Raw genomic sequence first — 24,094 nt, forward strand, 5'->3', positions numbered from 1 at the left:
ATATATATCGTCTGCTTAAGAAAGGCGGTTGCTTAAAACATGTAACCAAGAAAAAAAGTGCAAGTTTTTAAGATTTTTGCCTGGCGGTTTAAGCCATGTTACTGCTAAATACAGTTGACCGCTGATTCAGGTTTTCCTGAAGATAGCTTATCACCTGCTTATCCTTTGTAGAATGTACACCAAAGCAGTTTCAAATAAAATATTTTGGGTTATTTACCGATATTTTTTTTGAGAAGTGTAAACTGTCGGCTGCTGTATGTTTCATTATACATCTGTATGCAACTTTTTTTTATAACTTTCGAAGGATGAAGTGATTGCTTACAATATCCTTCATCATACAAGTTAAGATTATGTTTCGTTCCAGGAACGATATATTCATGAAAGTTAAAGATCCTGTAACACATATTTTTCATGGTTTTATTTCTAGAAATGAAATACACTCTAAACCAACATTATATAACCAAATTTTTGTGCAAATGATAAGCGTGCTATGCTTCATTATGATTAACACACTTATTGACTAATAAAATACGCTTGAACGTGCTGTTATTAAGCCAAGAAACACACTGGCAGTAACAAAAGTTATCATAAGAACTCCGGAACATATTTTGAGTTATCACAAGAACTCGGTGACATTTGAAAAATCGGATATAAAATTAACCTTGACTTTATGTTTGCAAATCACCATTATAATTAGGTAATTAGGTTTAGCAATGAAGAAGATCACAAATGAAAAGGTCCATATGTACAAATACACAAGTAATTTAGAAATTTTACTCAAAACTACCAGATTTTTTTTTAAAAGGCGATAAAAAATGGACTAAAAGGTTTTTCTGAAACATAATACAATATGTAGGGCAAGCTTAATTATCAAAGTTTAATTTAGCACCTCAAACTCCCCATTTAAAGGTAAAACTTACCATTTTTCCTTTCGTTTCCTCGAACTCTATAGAAAGGTTTTCCATAGAAATCCGTAACGTTTGCCAGGAACTCCGAGACAGTTATCATAAGAACTCCAAACAAGTTATCATAAGAACTCCATCCTTCGTGTAACACTTCCTCCCCCGTGATCCAGACGACGCGTCGCGTCCAAGACCAATGTCCTTACCTACAAGGTCAAGGTTAAACCCATAGTTTAAAGGTACTTATTCTCACGAGAAGAGTATAAAGGTACACCTTCGTGTCCGGATTGTAACTTTGTCATGCATTGAAGAATCTTAAAATAACTTGGAACAAATATCTAGCAAATCAGGACGACGTGTCTCGAGCAAGGCCCATGTCCCTACCGCCAAGGTCAAGGTTAAACTTCTAGGTTTAAGGTATTTATGCTCATAAGAAGAGTATGAAGGTATACCTTCGTGTCCGGACTGTAGCTTTGTCATGCATTGAAGAATTTTAAAATAACTTGGCACGAATATCTACCGCATCAGGACCATGTGTCGCGAGCAAGGACAATATCCCTACCTCCAATGTCAAGGTCAAACTTATAGTTTGAAGGTACTCATGACATGCTCACAAGAAGAGTTTGAAGGTACACATTAGTGTACAGGCTGTTACATTGTCATACATTGAAATATTTTAAAATAACTTCGCCTAAATGTCTACCACATCAAGATGACGTGTCGCATCCCTACCTTCAAGGTCAAGGTTGTAAGTTTGCTATGAATAGCACTTTATTTCACAAGAACAAATATAAAGCAATAAGTTACTTTTATTCCCTTTTCTTAATACCTTTCTGCAATACTTAAGAAATCTTTTTGGGGGCTTTCGTCACTTTTGCGTGACAGCTCTTGTTAATTTTATTTTCTTTTTAATCCTATCTGCATGGTATATTTGCTCTCCAAATATGGAGGAAATAAAAGTATCTTCATTTACTATATGGTGTATGGTATATGGCTTTAAAACTGAACGTATTGCTCGAAAATGATTACCCGAATGTTTAATGAATATAGAATGGTTACACAACTCAAAAGCCAGGGACTTCAATATGAATACATATAGATCTATAAGATGTGTCCATAATATTACCACATGTTACTTTCATAAAATCCATAAAGCAGTTGCTGTGCATTTTTTCAAAGAGTAAATATATTTCTCATTAAACAAAAATAATACCTGTATACAAAACCAAAACAAGACTCAAAAACCAAAGAATGGAAGCAACCGATTTTCTGAATGATAGGCAAATGCGTGACAACAAATATAGCGTCTACGTAATAAAGCAGCAGCCTTCAGATTCATGTTAATTCTCAAAAAATAAATGAAAATGTAATTAAAAGTGAAATATTTTAAAAAGATCAAAGAGGTTAATTTACACATTGCAAACGACACTTTGAATCCAAATAGTTTACCAAATACAGGTCAAAATATGCAAAAATAGAATATACTGTGTAAGTCAAACGGTAGAAATACGGTAATAAATACTGCAAAATCAATCGACTGTAATAAATACACTTTGCAAATAACATGTAAATGAACAAATCATCGCTTGAATTGTAAATATTTATATTTTTCTTCAAACGTCATTTTTCTCAAAGTTGATTTTATTTTCTTGAACGTTAAAAGAGTCAATATATTTCTTATTAATTTAAAAAACTTAAATAATAATAATAAAAAAAACAGACAAAAACCCGAATAAATCGAAGCCTATGATTTCCTCTATGATAGACAAAGTCACAACTTAGTCAGTTTCTATATACGTGTTAATTCATATATGTATAGTTATACATATACATGTTTATTACACGTTTAGTTCACATATGGCAGAATCCGACATATTTGCAGCGTTTCGTAAATTCACGCATGCGCGGATTTATATATTTTTGTGAAACTTGCAAGTCATTAACTTATTTTCCAGACAACGATTTTATTGAAAGTGCTCCTTTCACACGTAACATCCGTCATAATTTTTACATTTAAACGTATTCATTTAAATAAGTTGATTCAATATAAATTTGTAATTCATTTCGTCTCATACTAAGATAGATATATATTATTTTAAATAATGGTGGACTATCATGCACGAGGTTGTGATACTATGCAGTCTTTAAAGGACATGGCAAACAAACTTAGAATCGATTGCATCGACGCTACTCAAGCAAGTGAGTCTGGGTAAGTGATTGCATCAAACCTATACATGTATATATATGTATCAAATCAATGTATTCGGTGTCTTGTCTCGTACGAATTCGGTGTCTTGTCTCGAACGCATGCGGTGTCCTGTCTCGTACGTATTCGGGGGTCTTGTCTCGTGTGAATTCGATATCTTGTCTCGTGCGAATTCGATGTCTTGTCTCGTACGCATTCGCTGTTTTGATTCGTACGTATTCGGTGTCCTGTCTCGTACGAATTCGATATCTTGTCTCGTACGAATTCGGTGTCTTGTCTCGTACGTATTCAGTGTATTGTCTCCTACGAATTCGGTGTCTTGCCTTGTGCGTATTCAGAGTCTTGTCTCGTACGCATTCAGTGTCTTGTCTCGTACGAATTCTGTGTCTTGTCTAGTACGTAAACGGTGCCATGTCTCGTGTTAATTCGGTGTCTTGTCTCGTACACATTGGGTACCATGTGTCGTTCGTATTCGTTGCCTGTCTCGTACGAATTCGGTGTCTTTTCATGTTCGTAAACAGTGTCTTGTCTTGTACGAATTCAATGTTTTGTCTTGCACGTTTTCAGTGTCTGGTCTCGAATGTATTCAGTGTCTTGTCCCGTATGTATGTGGTGTCTGGTATCGTACCAAGCTGTGTGCAAAGACTTATATGATGGCTTTCAGGGATACACTGAGAGACACCGGCCACGATCAGTCATTGCCGCCAGCAGATGATTTTTTTTTTAATTTAGACAAAACAGATAAACAGACAATATATTGTCGTAAACCATACAGTTTTTGTGAAACATTTCACATATACACATAAAACACATTACCCGATTTACACGAATAACACATTTTGTGGTGGCGGAAACACATGTTTAAATATCATACACAGAGCAAAGAAATTGAAGAAAATATAACGTAAACGTGTGTTGCTTATTCATTTATAGCGAAAACTTCATAACCATAATGACGTTGTCGACAATATTTTTAATGTCGCAAGATTTCGTATCTGTTAAACACTTAATTTATTTTAATCATTTTTATATAAAAGTATATGTTAAAGTACTATTTTCAGATATTTTCGTACAAAAAGTGGTATACTCATTACTTCTAAATTCCTGATTTGACATACATGTAGATAAGAAGTCCTTGCAAAACATTTTAATATCTAGTACAAATTCAATCCACTTCACTTAATTGGTTGGAGAAAAATTTTAGTACATTTTAAATGTTTTAATGTGCGTATTTAAAAAAAAGAAAGATTTTTTTTAAAGATTTCAGAATAAAAAGGTTAATTTAATTGGAGATACGCACGTTCATGTAAAATAAAACACCTCAGTTGTTTTTTTATGTCTAGGTAATATGAAAATCAATGAAGCTTCAAGGCGAAAATATCAAAATATAAATTACATCTTATTTTATATAAAAAACACCTTTAGTTATCTATGATGTATCTAGACCGATTTATGAGCTGTCATTATTAAGACTTAGTGTGTGACAAAATTAAATTTGTAAAATATGCATTAAATCAAGCAGATATAATCGCATTCCAACGTGGTTGACTTTCTTAATTTTGTTATGGTTTTGGTTTATTTATATATTCATCCATTCATTATTTTGATCGGGGCGATGCCGAAAAAGTGGTCACGTTTTTAAACGAAAAACAGTGGGGGGACTAAATAGGGCTTTTTGTCACTGTTTGAGGCCTCAAAAGGGGGGGTTATGAGGGAAAACGAGGATTTTGAAGCAATTCAACAAAATAGTAGATTGATTTCCCAATAAATCAATTATATTATGTTCATGATATAATCAAAGCACTGAAAGTACCGGAAACCTCCAGTGCATATTCGATTTGCATAAGGACGCACCTAAAGCGCATCTTCGGGACTATTGTTTAAAAGACTACGGGAGGGAAACAGATTACTTCAAAAAGGGTTGGCGGGTTGGTGTGGCTTCTCATCCTGGTAGTTGTTTGCTCAAGCCAAACTGATTACATTTTCGTCAAATAAAAAAATATTTGCTCGCCATAATTATTATGATATACAAAAACAAATATTTTACAATACATCAATACATCATTTACTGCATACACCAGTAAATAGTATATCATCATCTATGGTATGGAAAACCGAAAGTACAAATTGTATACCTCTTGGGTATACTAGTAGTTCGGATTTGGTTACTGGGCATTCTGTCCGACTTTCAATTATTATTTACCGAAATTGACTTTATTTCCCATTGTCTGTCAAATAAAATATATATATATAGTCCTGTTTTGGTAACATCTGAAGTCACGTGATAAAACTACTATCAATTCATTAAATAACAAGTACTTCCGGGATGATTATGAATAAACGTCGAGATGTTCCGATTGTTACAACTCTCTGAATGAAATTCGGTCGGAATACCTCGCCAATTACAAACAAATGATCAAATACGAAGTTTGAAATTACATTCACTTATAGACTGAACTGAGCAAATTTACGGCATTTTTGTTAATGGATGTGATATTTTCTTCATGTTGAGAGTTTGCCATATAAAATCACCTGGTTTCCGACTGTATGTTTGTTGTTGTTGGTGTTTTGGTTTTGTAATTAATTTTGGTTTTCTGGTTAATTTTTTTCTCCAGTTCGTTTAAATAAATATAGTTTCGGTTTATTGGAGACTTGTATAGGTGTTATATTAATAAGCAACTTCTATGATTTTATGTTATATTTCAGACATGTGACATCATGCTCATCTTCCGCTGAGATCATGTCCGTATTGTACTTCAATACGTTAAGATATGATTTGAAATTCCCGAAAGACCCAAGGAGTGACCGGTTTGTCTTGTCAAAGGTAATCTATTAAGGGATGGAGGACTTGTTTTCATTGGAGGGTGAAAAACTATTTTATATGGTGGCTGATTTGAAACACTTTTGTTCGTTGTATTGTCGCTAGCGAGAGCACGACAAAGCGCCAAACGGCGCATTTTCGCACTGATGTCTTGTCGTCCTGTCGCTAACGAAGCACACAAAACGGTGCGTTTTCGTGCGGCGTGTTGTCGCAATATCACATTGATGCTCGGCTCAAATCGAAAAACTGGCGACATCACGACAACGCGCCGCACGACAACGCGCCGTTTGGCGTGCTTCGCTTGCGACAGGACGACAAGACGATAGTGCGACAACGCGCCGTATGGTGCATTTTGCTAGCGATAAGGCGATAACGATATAGGTTTTGTTGTCGCTATATAGTAGTGGTAGTGGTAGTAGTTGTAGAAATGGTAGTTGTAGTAGTAGTAGAAGTGGTAGTAGTAGGTGGTGGTGGTGGTGGTGGTAGTAGTAGTAGTAGTAGAAGTAGTAGTTAGTAGTAGTTAGTAGTAGTTAGTAGTAGTAGTAGTAGTAGAAGTAGTAGTAGTAGTAGTAGTAGTAGTAGTAGTAGTAGTAGTAGTAGTAGTAGTAGTAGTAGTAGTAGTAGTAGAAGTAGTAGTAGTAGTAGTAGTTGTAGCAGTAGTAGTAGCAGTAGCAGTAGCAGTAGCAGCAGCAGCAGCAGAAGTAGTAGGTTTCGAAGTTTTGAATCTTCTTGAATCTTTGAGGAGTGATTGTGTTAAAAATCTAATTTGAAAAACTCATCTATTTATTTATTTGTAGGGGCATGCAGCCCCCATTTTGTATGCGGTTTGGGCTGAAGCGGGGTTATTTCCTGTGAAAGATCTCCTGAAACTAAGGACAATAGATTCGGATCTGGAAGGTCATCCCACCCCAGTAAGTGTTCTAATTTTATAATGATGTGTCGTTTGATTTTCTCACAAAGCTAGTCTAATAAAGAAGTTATATTAAATGAAAAAGTGACTTTACAAAATTGTCATAATAGCTTTATGACAAAAAACAAGAGCGATCAGTGATCACGTGTGTCGCCTGATGATTGCCAATGAAATTATTGCATGTTGCAGCAACTGTGTAGCAGGAGAAAAAGCCAAAACGCAACTTTTATTCAAGGGCCGCTACTCTGTAGCAGGCGACACAAAAATGCCTTATTTACGTATACAGACATTTCCTCCTTTAAAAACAAAGAAAGGCATGGAAAAATTCAAATTGTCAATTTTTTGGCACAAGAAGAAATATATATTCTCTCATTATTGATCTTGAAACGTCTAAATTTTCTTTTTACCAAACCAGCATAAATTATTTTGATTCAATACATCTGTATGTTATGTCAACGAATGTTCGATGTATAATGCATTTCTTCATTGTAATAATATAACAATTTATTTGAATTTAAATATAAAATATACAATGTTCCAACATTTTATTCTTTCAACAAAAGCAAATATATGTCATTTAGTCATCTACATATTTGTAACTTTCATAACGATTACAAATACATGTAGATGAACTAGTTAATATCTATTTTCTATCTATTCGTTCTTGTAAAGTCATATGTCTATTGTAGCGTTAAAGTTTAAAAGGAGAAAACAGAAAACACATTCTAAAGCCGATAATATGTATTGTGCTACATTTATACTTGTTTGAAATCTGCATATAGACATGTGATTTGTTTTTGTTTTCAGTGATCAACGATATATGAGCCGTGTCACGACAAAACCAATATATTGAGTTTGCGACCAGCATATTACAAGTAAAGAAACTGATAGCGAACAGCATGTATCCTGATCAGACTGCGCGGAAGCGCAGGCTGGTCTGGGTCCATGCTGGTCGCAAACGCACTATGTTGGTTTTGTCGTGACGCGGCTCTTATGTATTTGAAGCAGATGGCTTACATTCAGCCAATAAGTCATTGACAAGTTTACTTTTTTATATCAAAAACATCATTATTATGATGCTATGGTGTTTTGATTCCTATGATGGCTGATTTCTGCCATGTCTTATATGACAGTAATATATGCTATGGTGGCTAATTTGTGCCATGTCGTATTTTCGCTCCACTCGGCTGCATGTGAGGTGAAAGTTTTTTTCGCCTGGCGTTATGCGGGCGGAAAATTTGACATGGCACAAATCAGCCACCATGGATTTCTGTTATGTTCTACGAGTATGTTTTGGGCATAAAGGCGAAATATTGACACAACGAACCATAACGCTGTCGTATTATCGTATTTTCGACAGTTTGCGCTTACACAGACATTGTTGTGCCGCAATTTTGCCTACCAAGGATTTTAAGCACGAATTCGCTCGTTTTCTGATAGATATTTCATGAACGGGTAGGGCTAGAGACTTTGGGTTGGTCTCATTTTGAAGCTTAATACAAACGTGAAATAGCGATAAAAGTTTTTTTTAATTGTCTGGCCAATTGTTTTCACAACGGCCCGGGAAATGAATCCCTTGCTCGTAAGCTCGAATCTGGAGTTTCCGACCTTCTCTTAACTTATAGTTTATTTTTAAAGGGGGTCATTATTTACATTATTTTTTTTTGTTTTTTGACACTTTCAAGATGAACACAGGTTTTATTATCAATCTGGTCATATTTTTTCTTCCCAGGTCCGATACTCGTGCCTGTGCTTTTGGGGGCAAAAGATCTGAATCACGACGAATTGTTAGTTTGCCTTGTTTTGTACCGTTTGCACTTTTTGGTATTAAAATGCGAAATGACTCCATCGGCAAAATTGACTTCCGTGAAGTTGTTGAGAATGAAAAAAATAACCAGAAAAAAACGCCTAGACAAATTCATAATATTTATCGTTATGACCTTTGCCCGACCAAGGTGTCAAAGCAAAGACACGCCATACCGAAGGGGAAAATATCACACTTCCAAATGGTTCAACTTCAATGTTACTGATTTGTAAAGTTCAATGTTCCTTTTTATACTCTCAACAGCTGTTACGTAATTCCGTGCTACCATATTCTTGGAAAAAAGGCTTAAAAAAGACTCAAATCAATACAGTACTGTCTAGACGTTCTGCTTTTGAGACAGACATTCCGTTCTTACGACTATGAATGTAGCTTAATGTTTTAATGAAGAAAATATATTTTATGTAACATACTGCTACATTTTTGCAATGCATTGATTTGTGTTTTCTCGACCAGATATGATCTTGCTTTTTTAGGAATCCTTTAAAGTGGCCTTCAGCTATTTTTTGTTTTTTTTTGTTGGAAAAACAATTCTTCGATCGTTGTTTCAAACTAAGTATTTCGGTAATTATATCTCGGAAAAGTGCAATTTATCTAAAAATAGAATATCTAATAAACCCTTTACAAAAGCTGAAGGCCGTTTTAATTTAAGCAGTTAAATTATTAATTAATTAATTAATTTTAGGATTATTTATTCATTAATTATTGACTGATTTATTTATTTCAAGTACAGTTGGTTTTTGAACACTACTAATGTGTAAATATGGTTAAGCTCTGTTAAAAAGAAGAAAAAATCATTAAATTGTAATTTTATATAGATGTTATATATTAAAACGTAGCTTACCGAATCTTGTTTGATTTCAGCGGCTGAACTTTGTTGATGTAGCAACTGGGTCTCTTGGTCAGGGTATTAGTATTGCTGCCGGCATGGCCTATACGGGGAAATACTTCGACAAGTCAGAGTGAGTGGATATTTGAGTCACGATCGAAATATAAGAAATAAAACGCACAGAAATGTCCGCTTTAAAGCCGTATGATGCCTCAAAGTTCACGCTAAGTTTCTTGAAAATTTTGATAATGTATTTAAAAGTATAATATTGCGAAGTGAACAAAGAAAATAATTTACACATTGCAATCGGCGCTAAAAATCCACGTAAATAACCAAAATGAAGTCAAAATATGCAATCCAAAAAACAACATTACTGCGCTAGTAACGTAGTAGAAAAATGGTTATTTATACAACCAAAATCAATCCTTTATCACACAAAATATGTAAATTATAACTAATTGTATCTTGGAACTTTTTTCTTTTCTGAAAATCTTGGTACATTTTTTCTCAATCATAATTTTCTTGAAATATTTTGACTCGTCTGGAGACGTGCAGCTTTAATCAAAACATTGTACAGTACAATATATTTCGTTAAAGGGTTTTTAACATGGCGTAACTAGAAATACGAACCGATAACTTTTGTTAAAAAAAATCATGTACTGACCGATAACTTTTGTTTAAAAAAAAATCATTATCGCACAAAATCATAATCGCACATTCCGTATTTCTAAGATACTAATTTCAATTGTAAAAATTGACTAAAAATTAAAAAAAGCGTTGAAACGCTTTTTTACTCAAATTGGGCTAAGACTCCGATTTATAATTTAATTTCGACTATATACCGTTATTATCTTTTCCATCTCAACATTCTAAGTGTTTAGTTGGCCTATGTAAGAATTTCGAGTATTTCAATTTACAAATTGTGTATTGTTTTCTTCATCTCACTTGTTCCACTTATTAATTCTAATCAAAGACTTTATATTTTCTTTACGTCACGCACAGCATATAATTATTGTGTTTCGCATTCGTCAAAACATAAATGTCGCACCAAAATATTGTTTCATACGTGTAAAAACGTTTAATGGCAAAATATTAGTGTCGCACGAAAATATCGTTTTGTACGTGTAAAACTTCTAATGGCAAAATATTACTGTCGAACCACAAAATCAATTTGTATACGCGTATCAATTTTTAATGGCAAAACATTAGTGTCGTACCATAATATCGTTTTGTACGTGAATAAACTTTTAATGGAAAAATGTTAGTGTCTCTCCAACTTATATGATCTACTCCCTGGTTTATTTTAGGTACCGTGTCTACTGTCTACTAGGAGATGGCGAGAGTGCAGAGGGTTCTGTCTGGGAGGCATTGGCGTTTTCTAGTTTTTATAAGCTAGATAATCTAGTTGCCATATTTGATATAAACAGATTGGGACAGTGCGGACCAACCATGTTACAACATGACGTGGATGTTTTCAAAAACAGACTGGAGTCATTTGGGTAAAATAGACGATTTTCAATAATGATTTGAATATAAAAAAAACAAGAACGTGTTTGTTAAACACAAATGCCCCCGGCTCCGATTCTTGTCAGTAGCAATATTTCAAAAAATGTTTACCCATTCATCCAGTAATGGACAGAAACATTGCAAAAAAAATGTAAACAAAAGTTATATAGCTTGACAGAGTCATGGTATTTTGTAATTGTGAAATATATAAGTTGCCAAGTCATTGCTATGACTTGTGAAGTGATAAATATTCAACTTTATCAAATATATATAAATGTAAGAAATCTATACTTGGCACCCTTGACCCACTGACACTTATAGGATATCATGCAAGTTATCTTCCTACCAAATATGAAATACACCTGTCAATAAATAAAGGCTGTATGGGCAAAAATGTTAAAATCTATTTTGAGCATTGATGACCTTGATCAAACTGACCCCTAACTCCATCCAAAGGAAGAATACCATGCAAGTTATCTTCCAACAAAATATAAAATAAATCTGTCAATAAATAAAGGCTGTATGGGCAAAAGTGTAAAAATCTATTTTTAGCACTTGTGACCTTGACCCAACTGACCCATAACTCCGTCCAAAGTAAGAATAACATGCAAGTTATCTTCCTACCAAATATGAAATATATCTGTCAATAAATAAAGGCTGTATGAGCAAAAGTGTAAAAATCTATTTTTAGCACTAGTGACCTTGACACACTGATCCCTAACTCCATCCAAAGGAAGAATACCATGCAAGTTATCTTCCTATCAATTATGAAATACACCTGTCAATAAATAAAGCCTGTATGGGCAAAAGTGTAAAAATCTATTTTTAGCACAAGTGACTTTGACCCAACTGATCACTAACTCCATCAAAGTTTATGTTCCTATCAATTAAAAATGACATCTGTCTATAGAATATGGTTAATACACCTGTAAAAATCTATTTTTAACATTGGTAACCTTGACATTGGTGACATTGACCTTGACCCAAATGACCCCTTACTACACCCAAAGAAGGAGGACCTCCCTTGACATGTTTGTATTAAACATAAAAGACATCAACCAAAAAATAAAGGCTGTATGAGCAAAAATGTTTAAATTTATTTTCTAAACCAGTGACCTTGACCCTAAAGACCACTTACACCACAAAAAATTAGAGGACCATTCAAGGTATCCAACCTACCAAATATGCAAGATATCATTAAATAAATCAAGCAATTAAGAGAAATTTAGGATAAATCCAACTTGCCGGAATAGGTTAACCAGACAATGCCCTATTTTCAAAATTAAAAAAGGGAAATAACTGGGAAATATGGATGACACATTTATATAACTTGGCAATATCATGTACTTTGTATTGATAAGTAAGTGTGGGAATTATGAAGCAATTAGTATAGATAGAACTTAAGATATTTCTAACTTGCCGTTTTAGGTTAACCATTATTCATTTTCTTAGTGCTGAAAAGGGCAATAACTTGGTTAATATGGAAGTCATAGTTATGTAACTTGATCAGATCAAGTACTTTGTATTGATTAGTAAGTGTGTAAACTAAGAAGCCATTGGTACAGGTAGAACTTAAGAAAAATCCAACTTGCCGTTCTTTGTTTACCTCGTACGGACAGACGGACGGACGGACGGTTCAATTACTATATGCCCGGGGGGCATAAAAATCCTAATAACTGTAACATTATCAGCTTAAAACATATATGACTATACGTGTATTTTACTTGGTGCAATAAAGAATAATTAGAAATGAACCCCAATCTGATTAAAATCAGCTCCTTAGTAACGCTATGCATTAATGCATTAGGATCTGACGACCACCAATAGGTTTCCACCTTCACGTGTTCTTTCTAACAGATATTTGATAAGTTATTTTGTTTGTTTTTTAATACAGTATAACAATATTCTATACTGTTGACTGACTAACTGTAAGGTTAATTTTGATATCCCTAAAAATGACTTCATGAGACTATTTAAGAAAATTCTGCAGGTCAAGGGTTATTGACCTGTAAAAGAGATCCAGCTATAACAAAATGTGTAATATAAACAAGAGCCATACCATTTTTAGCTTTTTGGTTTTTTTGTACATTTCGCTGGGGAGTTTTATTTTAGTGACACAGAGTGAGAAAAATGTGCAGTCCAATCGGGACTCGAACCCGGGAACTTCTAAATACCCGACCAGCGACTCTACCGACTGAGCTATCTGGACGCTTACACATCTTCTCCCCTACAGTTGTGAGCAGGTCTGAACCGTGATATTTATATTACATTTTTATAGATGGAACACATATGTGGTAGATGGCCATGATGTAAAGGCGTTGTGCAAAGCCTTCCATGATGCTAAATCTGTCAAAGAGAAGCCGACATGTATTCTAGCGAAGACACTCAAAGGAAAGGGATTCCCAGGTACATCGTTCACAATTCAACACTTTATTTCATGCTTTCCAGTGTTTTACTGTAATATATCAGATGATTATATTCTGATAAACCACTTGTGAAATTTATAAAATATATTATTTTCACTGTAGCCGGACTAGATCTGAATGCGGATGAAAAGAATATCATAACTAAATGGAATAACATAATTACAATCTCGTGGCCACGAGATAAATAAAAACACACACATGTCACCTTTGTGCCACCGTATATATTTGCTGCACACACGAGTTATGTTTTTTTTCCGACCGTAGACTGTTTCTTAAATTTCGTTTGACTTCCGGTAAATTTACGGGCTATTTTCTGACTTTTTATTTGAATGTAGATAGATTTAACCACAAACATTGGCATGTTCTTATTTGTTAACAGATATTCTGTGGTGAAATTCTCAGTGTAACAACTAATCTGATAATAAGAATTTGACATGTTAGGGATCTATATATTTGCATTCCCATACAGATTATCCGTGTACTGTGTCATTTATATTTTACATTTGTGATCTTTGTGGCCTTAATGGAATAATTTTGATCCAATTGGATAGACATCATTTTCACGGGAGGACTTTTGACCGGCTTGTTATATTCGGGCGGGGTTTTTTCCGGGAGGACTTTTGCCTGCCTTGTCATATTTGGGCAGGAGAGTTTTTGTCCGGAAGGACTTTTGTCAGCTTTGTCATATTCGGGCGAAAGGGCAAAAGGGGTTTTGTCCGCCCTGTCATATTCGGGCGGAAGGTTTTTTTGTCCGGTAGAACTTTTGTTCGCCTTGTCATATTCCGACGGGATGGCTTTTGTCCGAGAGGGCCTTAGTCCTCCTTGTCATATTCCGACGGGAGTGGTTTTGTCTGAGAGAGCTTTGTCCGCCTTGTCATATTCGGGGGGATGTTGTCCGGGAAGATTTGTCGTGCACACGACTTACGACAAGTACAATGTAAACATACAACTAAATTATTATAATGCAATTGCACAGCAGACGACTAATTACATATAATACCAATATACCGATGGTAACACAAAAAGATGGTATTTAGCAATTTTGTATTTATTTTAGTCCTTAAATCATACTTGTACGTATACATTTGTTTACACACATTTAGGCATTGAGGACTCGCCGGGATGGCACAGTAAAATCCTTGGACCAAGGGCGGAGTCTGTTATAAAGATTATAAAGGGAAGAATGAACAGCCAGGGACCATGGAATCTGGGACCACAATGCATTACGGCAACTGTACCTGATGTAGATATTACAAATGTTATGTTAGCTGAACCGCCAAACTATTTGATGGAACAAGAGGTAAAAAATAAAACTTAAATGTAATGATCTTACCGGACTCGTATTGCAAAAACGATGGTCGCAAAAATTTAAACTAAAATATATTTTATTTACTTTTTCTACTTTTTATAATGCACTTTAATTGATATACATGTATACAATGACTTTTACTATCAATAAACTTTTGCATGAAAAATTAGATAAAAGATATTTTAGGTCGAATCATTACGACCGGCACCTTTGTCCTATTGTTCATGCATACATTGAAATTTATAAGGTCTAAAGGGGCGATTTTAAAGGCCCATCATGCTTTAAAAACGCAATATATTTCTTTATTCCTCAAAAACTTTCTAACTTTGGCATATCTTGTCAAAATTTAAAAAGATAGCGATTTGGGATAAATATTAACTATCTTTTGCTTATTTTACTCTGTTTGCAAATGAAATATTAAGTGAATTAGTATTGTGCATGGAAGTCAAAATACTATATATGTACTTTGTTTACGTTTTGCTTCCTTTACAACACATCATTATTAGTTCAGCGCTATTTTTTTCAGTTGTTGAATGTGTTACATGCTCTTTAATATTCCTATATCAATTACATGTTTGGCATTAAAAAAGAAATTAAAAATTTAAATAAAAAATATTTAAAAGAAATGAAACAAAAAAGGTGAATTTCTGAGGCATTATGTGCCTTTAATTGTATAGATCTTTGCTGGTGGGCGGCAAATGATTATTTTATGCTCCAGTACAGACAAAGATCAACCATGGTCTACACTACTGCTATTCTATCAGAATCTATTTTAAAGTGCGACATGATTGTGTCTAAAGATAAGTCCATTTAAAATATTTAGCGTGGCCATGTTAGATCTACATAGTTATGTATCTCTTCATTGCATATAAAATATTTCTAAACATTTTCAATTGAAAAATAATTCACAATGTAATCTTATGTTAAAAATACTACTTAAAATACTACTTACACTTAAACTGAAAATTATCTCTTGATTTTTCTTATCTGTTTTTTTTTTTCAGGTTGCGATCAGAGTAGCCTACAATGATGCCGTGGTCAAACTCTCTAAAAACAATCCTAGGGTGATAGCACTGGACGGCGAAACAAACACTTCTACATATTCATATATATTCAAAGTCAGTTTTCGTTAATCCTCTTACATATAAGTGGCGAATCCACGTGACATTTGCACGTGAAAAATTCTAATTGTTGTATTATGGGGGATGTATTCAATGTTCCGCAGCTGTTGTTTCTATATAGTAATACTCGTTATTGCAGTTATGACATCAAAAGCAAAGGTCAATTTGGCTGCTCCATTAAACAGGCTTTTGATCAGTAAATATAACCCTAAAGATTCGATAACAAGCCTGACCAAAAAAAAAGCCACAACTACTAAATAACCGATGCATGAATTCAACGTATTATCAGATGCACACTCTGTGAACATCCAAAATTCATTGTTTACCGGCATCTGACAAATTATAACTATTGTAATCGGATTTACCTCGAGAGGGGGACCCTTATGCATGATTACACATCAGCTGTTTCCTGCATATCAGACAGGATTATCTCCTGTTTGCGTTGGTGCTAGACAAATCTTTCTTGCATTTCAGACTCACAGGATTATCACATGTTTATACCAGTGCTAGAAAAAAAACTTTCTTGTATATCAGCCATAATTATAATAATTCAATTTAATTATTATTTGACATACACACTGTTCTGTTGCGGCAATCAACATAAGGAGAAGACCACTGTAATATAGAGACACATAAAATAAATAGTTAACAAAACAACCCTAGATATGTACAATACATTTGCTTCAGTTCTCTTAGTGTGTATAGCTTTTTACACATTGATAAACGAGAAATTCATGTATAAGTATTACAACAATTGAACATACTTTTGTATTTGTGTAAAAGCTAGAATTGTGTTCGTATGTGCAGGATGCTTATCCAGACCGTTATATAGAAGGTTACATAGCGGAACAGAATCTTGTCGGGGTAGCAATTGGCTGTGCTGCAAGGGACAGAAATATTGTGTTCTGCAATGGTTTTGCTGCTTTCCTCACACGGGCATTTGACCAAATCAGAATGGGGGCAATTTCATTCACAAATGTAAACTTTGTCGGTTCCCATGCTGGTGTATGCATAGGTGAGACTTTTTGTATTATTCCCCAACTTAGAGGGCGGCCATGGGGGGGGGCATCTTTTCCGTCCGTCCGTCCGTCACGCCGTGACGTCCATACGCAGACTGACACAACAGTGGAATGCGGGGGCGTCTGAGTGCTATATGGTCACAATTCTAGTTATATATCATGTACATGTTTAAAGGTCCAGTCTGTAAATCAACAGAAACGCATCGTTACATTTTCAATCGACTTAAATTTTAAAATACAATTGTATATAACTTAAATACACACCAACAAAACAACTACTAGTAGTACTTTGAATACATGTACGTATGTTATACATACTCAACATCACTAATTCTGCGTCATCTCTTATTTAATTCACGTTAATGACATATTTTTATGTGACCAGTGTTAAAATTCGTCAGAATTGACATATTTTATTCAAACACCTAAACAACAAAGTTTTTGTGTAAAATATTTTCAATCTCTAGATTTTGCGTAAAACGAAACAACATTTTACAAACTTCTGCAAAAAACAACAATATAGTATTTTAAATTTGTACATACGTCTGAAACAAGCATCATTTTCAAAATGTTCTTGTTTGTTAAAAATAAATGTTGAGTTACAATGTAAAGATACTTTTAATATTTAAAATTGTGCAAAACAACATGTAGAAATTTTTAACTGACACATGAAAAAAAATGAAATAAAACACCATTACCGCGTTTTAAATGATGACATACCGTTTTCAAAGTGGCTGACATATGGTATACGTCTGACTCATTAAAACTGATTTTGACTAAAAATATTGTTGTTTCCTTGTGTCATACAGCAGAAAATACCTATATGTTACAGCTTATGACAATTTTTGTGCCATATGTTTTATGTGTTGTTTTCTTTCTTGCTTCAAAGCGTTAAGTACCGTGAACTAAGAGGAGCACAGTATTTACCTACTAAACGTCTGAAGTATTTTGTTGCAACTTTGTATAACTTTTCACTTTTTATTATTGCAGGAAAAGATGGTGCTTCACAAATGGCGATGGAAGATATCGCAATGTTTCGATCCCTGCCAGGCTCGACTGTGTTCTGTCCAAGTGATGCAGTTTCTATGCAAAGAGCTACGGAGTTGGCCGCTGGTACGAAGGGAATTTGCTATATCCGGTCAAGCCGTACCGTAATACCGGTTATGTATCGTAATGATGAATTGTTTGAGATTGGAAAAGCTAAGGTATTTTTCATGGCTTTCCACTTCCTTTATTAAGGTAGTTACAAGGTCATAAACGCTACGTCAAGTTATAAATATATTTGTAAAAAAAAAAAAAACCCAGGTTCAATCGGACTAAAGGTCGCGCACATTTTGTATCAGACACAAAGAAATATTTCCTTTTTTAAAAAGGGCAAACATGAATTTTATAAAGGTTCACATAATGGTTTAAAAGCATGTTTGATACTTATCACCTAAAGAAAGAAGCGCTGAATGTGAAATAATTTGTTAAAAGAGGTAGTCAAATGTATACAAAGTAGTATTTCGACTTCCAGACAAAATACTATATCACTATACACGTATAACTCTACTATAATTACCAAAAGGCAACATCCGGGTAACTGGCCAATGAATTATTTTTGGAAACTGTAACAGACACAAAATGAAAAAGCTTTTGAGAAATCAAAATTAAAGTATTTCCGGAACATGATGGACCTTTAAACATAAATAATTCATATATACAAACATAACACAACTGTAAGCCTGGGATTCAGGCGTTGATATTTTTGCTTATTCATAACATACGTGCAATTTCATACTCGATCGTGTTTTGATAATATTAATTCGATTTGCCGAACAGAAGGCAGCACATAAAAATCAACAGACTGGAACCCAGGCTAGTCAACTGTATATATAATTACAATTGCGAGTGGATTTTAATCAGCATGCATTTAAGGTTTTGCTAAGATTCGTTTGTTCTAAGAATTGTAATGGTGAACTCAGATCCATATATTTTAACACTGTTGTAAATAGGACTATATAATAACAAAGCATAATTACTAGCATTCACATTTTATCTTATTCTGTGTGTGATAAAACGTCTGTATTTATCCGTCAGACCATTGGAAATATTAGAAAACAGAGATGGAGTATTGCAATGCAATATTATGTAATGTATTATTATAGTACCTTATTTATAACAAGTATACGGAATCTGTATTTTGTCATGTAATATAATACATTATTGAAACACATATTCGAATTTTTGTTCCGCAGGTCGTTAGAAAAAGCGACACTGACAAGGTTACGGTTATTGGGTCTTGTGTAACATTAGTCGAGGCCATGAAAGCTGCCGATGAGCTTGCTAGTAAAGGGGTCAATATCAGAGTTATAGACCCTTTCACCCTGAAACCTCTCGATACCGAAACAATACTAACTAATGCACGAGAAACTGGTGGTAACATTATCACTGTAGAGGACCACTACATATGGGGTTTGCGTTATTTTATTTCATAGTTTTCTGGGCATTTAAGATCGTAACTTTTACGCGAAATGCACGAGAAAGTATTATTACTACACTGGGCCATTATATAGAGCTATTAATTATGCAAATAAGTTTGTGTGAGTCATTTTGTCAGATTAACATTTATCTGGAATTTGAGATATAAAAAATCGAAACATTAATTTATGTGAAATATAACTATCATTACTTTATCATTATACATGTACTATATTGTTTTATTAACACTATGTAAGACCGGGATTGCTTTTTAGTCCCCTACCGGTTTACCGGAGGGGACTTTAGGTTTACCCTCCGTCCGTCTGTCTGTCCGTCCGCCTGTCCGTCCGTCAGTCGACAAATCTGGATCCCGCGATAACGCAAAAAGTACTGGAAATATTTTAATGAAACTTGATATATGGATAGATGGCAGTATGAAGATTATGCACGTCTTTTTCTTTTCTTCCTATGCTGAAAATTCTGGTTGCTATGGCAACAAATAGACTGACAATATGGCAAATTTTACACATAACCTGGATCCCGCGATAACGCAAAAAAGTACTGAAAATATTTTTATGAAACTTAATATATGGATAGATGGCATTATGGAGATTATGCACGTCTTTTTCTTTTTTTCATATACTGAAAATTGTGGTTGCTATGGCAACAAATAGACTGAAAATATGGCAAATTTTACACATAACCTGGATCCAGTGATAACGCAAAAAGTATTGAAAATATTTTTATGAAACTTGACATACGGGTAGATGGCAGTATGGAAATTATGAACATCTTTTTCTTATCTTCCTTTGTTGAAAATTCTGGTTGCTATGGCAACAAATAGACTGAATTTCAAGATTTCTGATTCTAGTTTTTAAGTTTTTTCACTATAAGTTCTTTATTTCTTAAGGTATTTTCTTCAAACTTTAAATATAAGTTGCTAGTCATCAACCACATCATATGTGACAAGGTTGACAACTCTAGGACAAAATTTATCAGAATTACCTCCCTTGAACTTAAAATTTTCATGAAAAAAATATTGTTTTTTTTAATAACTTCTTTTTTTCTGAATGTATCTACTTCAAACTTCATATAAATGTTTCTTATTAACACTCAACATTTGTGAGAAAGTTCAATACTCTAGCAAGACTATTTCCAGAATTATGCCCCTTTTGAACTTAAGACTTTTTTTTGAGAAATTGGTAATTTTTACTCTAACTTCTTCAATCATGATAGGATTTTCTTCAAACTCCCACATCATAATATTAATTATGACAGGGTTTATAAATCTAGCATCCATATTTCCAGAAAAATCTCCTCCTTAAACTTTTAATTCTTCCTATTTGTTCTTTTAACTTTCATTTACTTCAAATTCAAAATAAACATTCATTATTCATACCTTCATTACTAATTGTTCTTTGTTACACTCACATCATGTATGACATCTTGCATCTTTATTTCAAGAGTTATCTCCTTTTTAAAAATTTTACTTTTAAAAATGTTATATTTTGATAACAAGGATGTTTGAAAAATAACTTTAGAGTGTCCTTCAGTCCGTCTGTCTGTACATAAAAACTGTTTCCTGTGATCACTTTTAAAGAACTTTTTCAACAAATTTACTTAAAATAGAAACATAAGTGAATGGCCAATGGCCCTTCAGAATGTTGCTGGGGTTCTAACCGGTAGGGGACTTGTGGATTGCTTGCAATACTATGATAATTGCTTGTTATTTAAGTTATTGTAAAAAACCGCACATTATAAGATCAAGAACTGCGTGTTTAAATGTAAAAGCAAACTAACGGCAAGATTGAGGTTTGCTATTTAAAAGCTAAGTAAATGTAATATAAAAACAGTTGATTATTTGTAAAAAGAAATCTACGTAGAAAATGTAAAAAATAATGTTCGGCAAGAGTTAACCATGCTAATCTAAAAATATATGGCAATTTAATACGGATTGCTTTTTGATACCAAGTAAATAATAGCGTTTGCCAAGAACTTGGATTTCTTTTAAAAACCCGACGTGTTAATGCAAAACATATTACATTGTACTTGATTTTATCAAACAGGAGGTCTAGGCGATACTGTTGCTGGTTGCCTGAGTGAGGAAAGGGATCTGTGTATCAAGAAGCTTGCAGTCACAAGTGTGCCTCATAGCGGGAAACCAGATGAACTAATGAAGAAATACGGAATCAATGCACAGTGTATTGTAAACGCTGTGTACAGCATGTTAAAATAAGGAACCATAATCTTTTGTTATTTAAATAATAATCAAGCGCGCGTTGTGTTCGTTATATATAAAAGTAAGCATGTTATAATACCACAAAAAAACTTTTAAAGTTTTTTAAATAAATGTATGAATATGTAACGACGACCATAACTTTGAAATGTTATAATAATACGTCGGATTAAATACACACATAATAACCAATAATGCGTGTGTAATATTTAGAAATAAAGTGATAAAATTTTCGCCATATTTTGATGTTGTTGCCTTTTTAAATTGATATCTGCAATAAACTACAAACAAATTCAAAGGATTGTTTGTTATGTCCATATTTGAGTTAGTGACCTTTCATAGTTACATCTTATTATGCTCTCAAATAAGTTGTGAAGTTTAAACCCATTCCCTTTAGTAGTTTTGGAGATACCAACTTGCACTCAAAAAATTAACCAAAATGTGATGCTGGTGCGGTGGTGAGTCAGTCTGATTTTAATCAGCTCTCAACAAGAACTATCACTAAATGTGATTAATATCCCCGCAAGATAAAAATTAAAGATAGTTCTGGTACATTGCATTTCCTTTCACTGTGGTTGACCATTGATAACGTTTTATTGAATTACTCTGTACTAAGCCCAGAAAAAGTTACACTTCTTGAGTTTTGCACTACCACTCATTGTGCTTGACCATTGTATGAAGTTGCAGTGAATTCCAAACATTAGTTTTTAAGTTATGCACCGGAAAAGGAATAAAGGGCAATAACTCTAGAAAATAATGAAGATGGAGTTATGGTTATTGTACACTACACTTCCTCTCATTGTGCTTGACCATTGTATGAAGTTTCATTGAATTCCAATGTTATGCATTGGACAAAAAAGTAACAAATGGCAAAAAATCTTAAATGAGTCAAGAAAGAGTTATGGTTTCTGTGCACTGATCTTCCTCTTAATATACTTGGCCATTGTATGAAATTGTTTTGAATGCCAACCAGTAGATTTCATGTTATGATTTGCAACAAGGAAAAGAATCAAAGGGCAATCACTATATAATTACTCTGGGTAGGGTTATGATTCTTCTGCACTGCACTTCCTCTTATTGTGCTTGACCATTGTATAAAGTTGAATATCTAAGCATTGAATTCAAACCATTTATTTTCAAGTTATGCACTGGACAAGAAAAAGTATCAAAGGCCAGTAACTCTGTGATTAGTCAAGATGGAGTTATGTTTCTTGTGCACTACATTTTCTCTCAATGTGCTTGACCTTTGTATGAAGTTGTAGAGAATTCTAACCAGTTGTTTTCAAGTTATGCTCTGGACAAGAAAAAAACCAATGAAAAAGAAACAAAGGGCAATAACTCTGTAATTACTCTAGATAGTTCTGGTTCATGTGCACTTTCTTGACCATTGTATGAAGTTGTATTGAATTCCAACCATTAATTTTCGATTTATTAACTGGACAAGAAAAAGTATCAAATGTCAATAACTGTCATTAATTAAGATGGAGTTATGATTCATGTGCACTGCACTTCCTCTCAATGTGCTTGACTATTGTATTCAAGTTATGCTCTGGACAAGAAAAAATCGATGGAAAAATAACAAAGGGCAATAACTCTATAATTACTCTGGATAGAGTTATGGTTCTTGTGCATTGCACTTCTTATTATGCTTGACCATTGCATGAAGTTGTTTTGAATTCCAAACAGTTGTATTCAAGTTATGCCCCAGACAAGGAAAAGTATCAAAGGGCAATAACTGTAATTTGTCAAGATGGAGTTATGGTTCTTGTGCACTGCACTTCACTTCATCTCAATGTGCTTGACCATTGTATTAAGTTGTATTGAATTCTAACCATTAGTCTTCAAGTTATGCTCTGGACAAGGAAAATGCAAAGACCACATGGGGGGGAGGGTATAATAACACTCCACTTTTAGATCCGAGCATGACCGTATATAAATTATTTCTGGTGACTATTCACACAGCTAATCAGCCCCAAGCTTTCATAATTTTGAAAGCGATGTGGTTTCTAACTTTAATCCTGGGTAAACCAATATTGAGTAGGTAATTTTCACAATTTCGAAAACAAACAAGGCATTGTCAATATAGCTGACAGGTAGACTGGAAAAACAATCTTTCTCATTAAAAATTGACCCTATTTTTTTCAAGTAATTTGTTAAAAGTTATTTCAAACATTTTTTTTTCAAACAAAAATCAACAATTTGTTTAACTTCCACGTATAACAGTATTTTGATACTTCTTATACCTATACCTATGTAAAAACTGGTTTGATTGCATCGCTAAAAATAGTTTTCTTGGGAAATCAGAATTATAAAGAAGGCAAAACATAAACCATTGTCTTCAGATTTACATAAAACAAATAAGTAGATCTGAACTTTAGTCAGATTGGGTCGTGACTACAATAGCTCTCTCTATTCTTCGTATAGTCGAGGGTGGAATTCTGATCTCTACCTGAGGTTTACAGCTCTCAATTAACTTTCTGCAGTCTGGGATAAAAAGGTTATTAAAGGTACAAAAATAAAAATACGT

General features: G+C 33.9%; 1 protein-coding gene across 1 annotated transcript; it reads left to right on the top strand.

The window, feature by feature from the left end:
* The first annotated feature begins 2,141 nt into the window (after positions 1–2,141).
* Positions 2,142–21,799, top strand: LOC132747941 (transketolase-like protein 2). The gene is made up of 12 exons (XM_060737474.1): positions 2,142–3,111; positions 5,815–5,932; positions 6,727–6,840; positions 9,526–9,623; positions 10,798–10,989; positions 13,275–13,402; positions 14,526–14,722; positions 15,736–15,849; positions 16,660–16,867; positions 17,862–18,076; positions 19,109–19,325; positions 21,398–21,799. Exons 1-12 carry the CDS (start codon positions 3,005–3,007, stop codon positions 21,565–21,567), a joined length of 1,878 nt encoding a protein of 625 aa, XP_060593457.1. The 5' UTR covers positions 2,142–3,004; the 3' UTR covers positions 21,568–21,799.
* Positions 21,800–24,094: the final 2,295 nt, after the last annotated feature.

The sequence above is a fragment of the Ruditapes philippinarum genome, unplaced genomic scaffold (genome assembly GCF_026571515.1).
Source record: "Ruditapes philippinarum isolate M1 unplaced genomic scaffold, ASM2657151v2 ctg1294_1_1_1_1, whole genome shotgun sequence".
Classification (NCBI taxonomy): domain Eukaryota; kingdom Metazoa; phylum Mollusca; class Bivalvia; order Venerida; family Veneridae; genus Ruditapes; species Ruditapes philippinarum.

Excerpts from the sequence above, each read along its gene's own strand:
- LOC132747941 (XM_060737474.1), top strand. The coding sequence starts at position 3,005 with ATGGTGGACTATCATGCACGAGGTTGTGATACTATGCAGTCTTTAAAG. Across the intron at positions 10,990-13,274 it reads AACAGACTGGAGTCATTTGG|ATGGAACACATATGTGGTAG; the intron begins GTAAAATAGACG and ends ACATTTTTATAG. Across the intron at positions 15,850-16,659 it reads CATATTCATATATATTCAAA|GATGCTTATCCAGACCGTTA; the intron begins GTCAGTTTTCGT and ends TCGTATGTGCAG.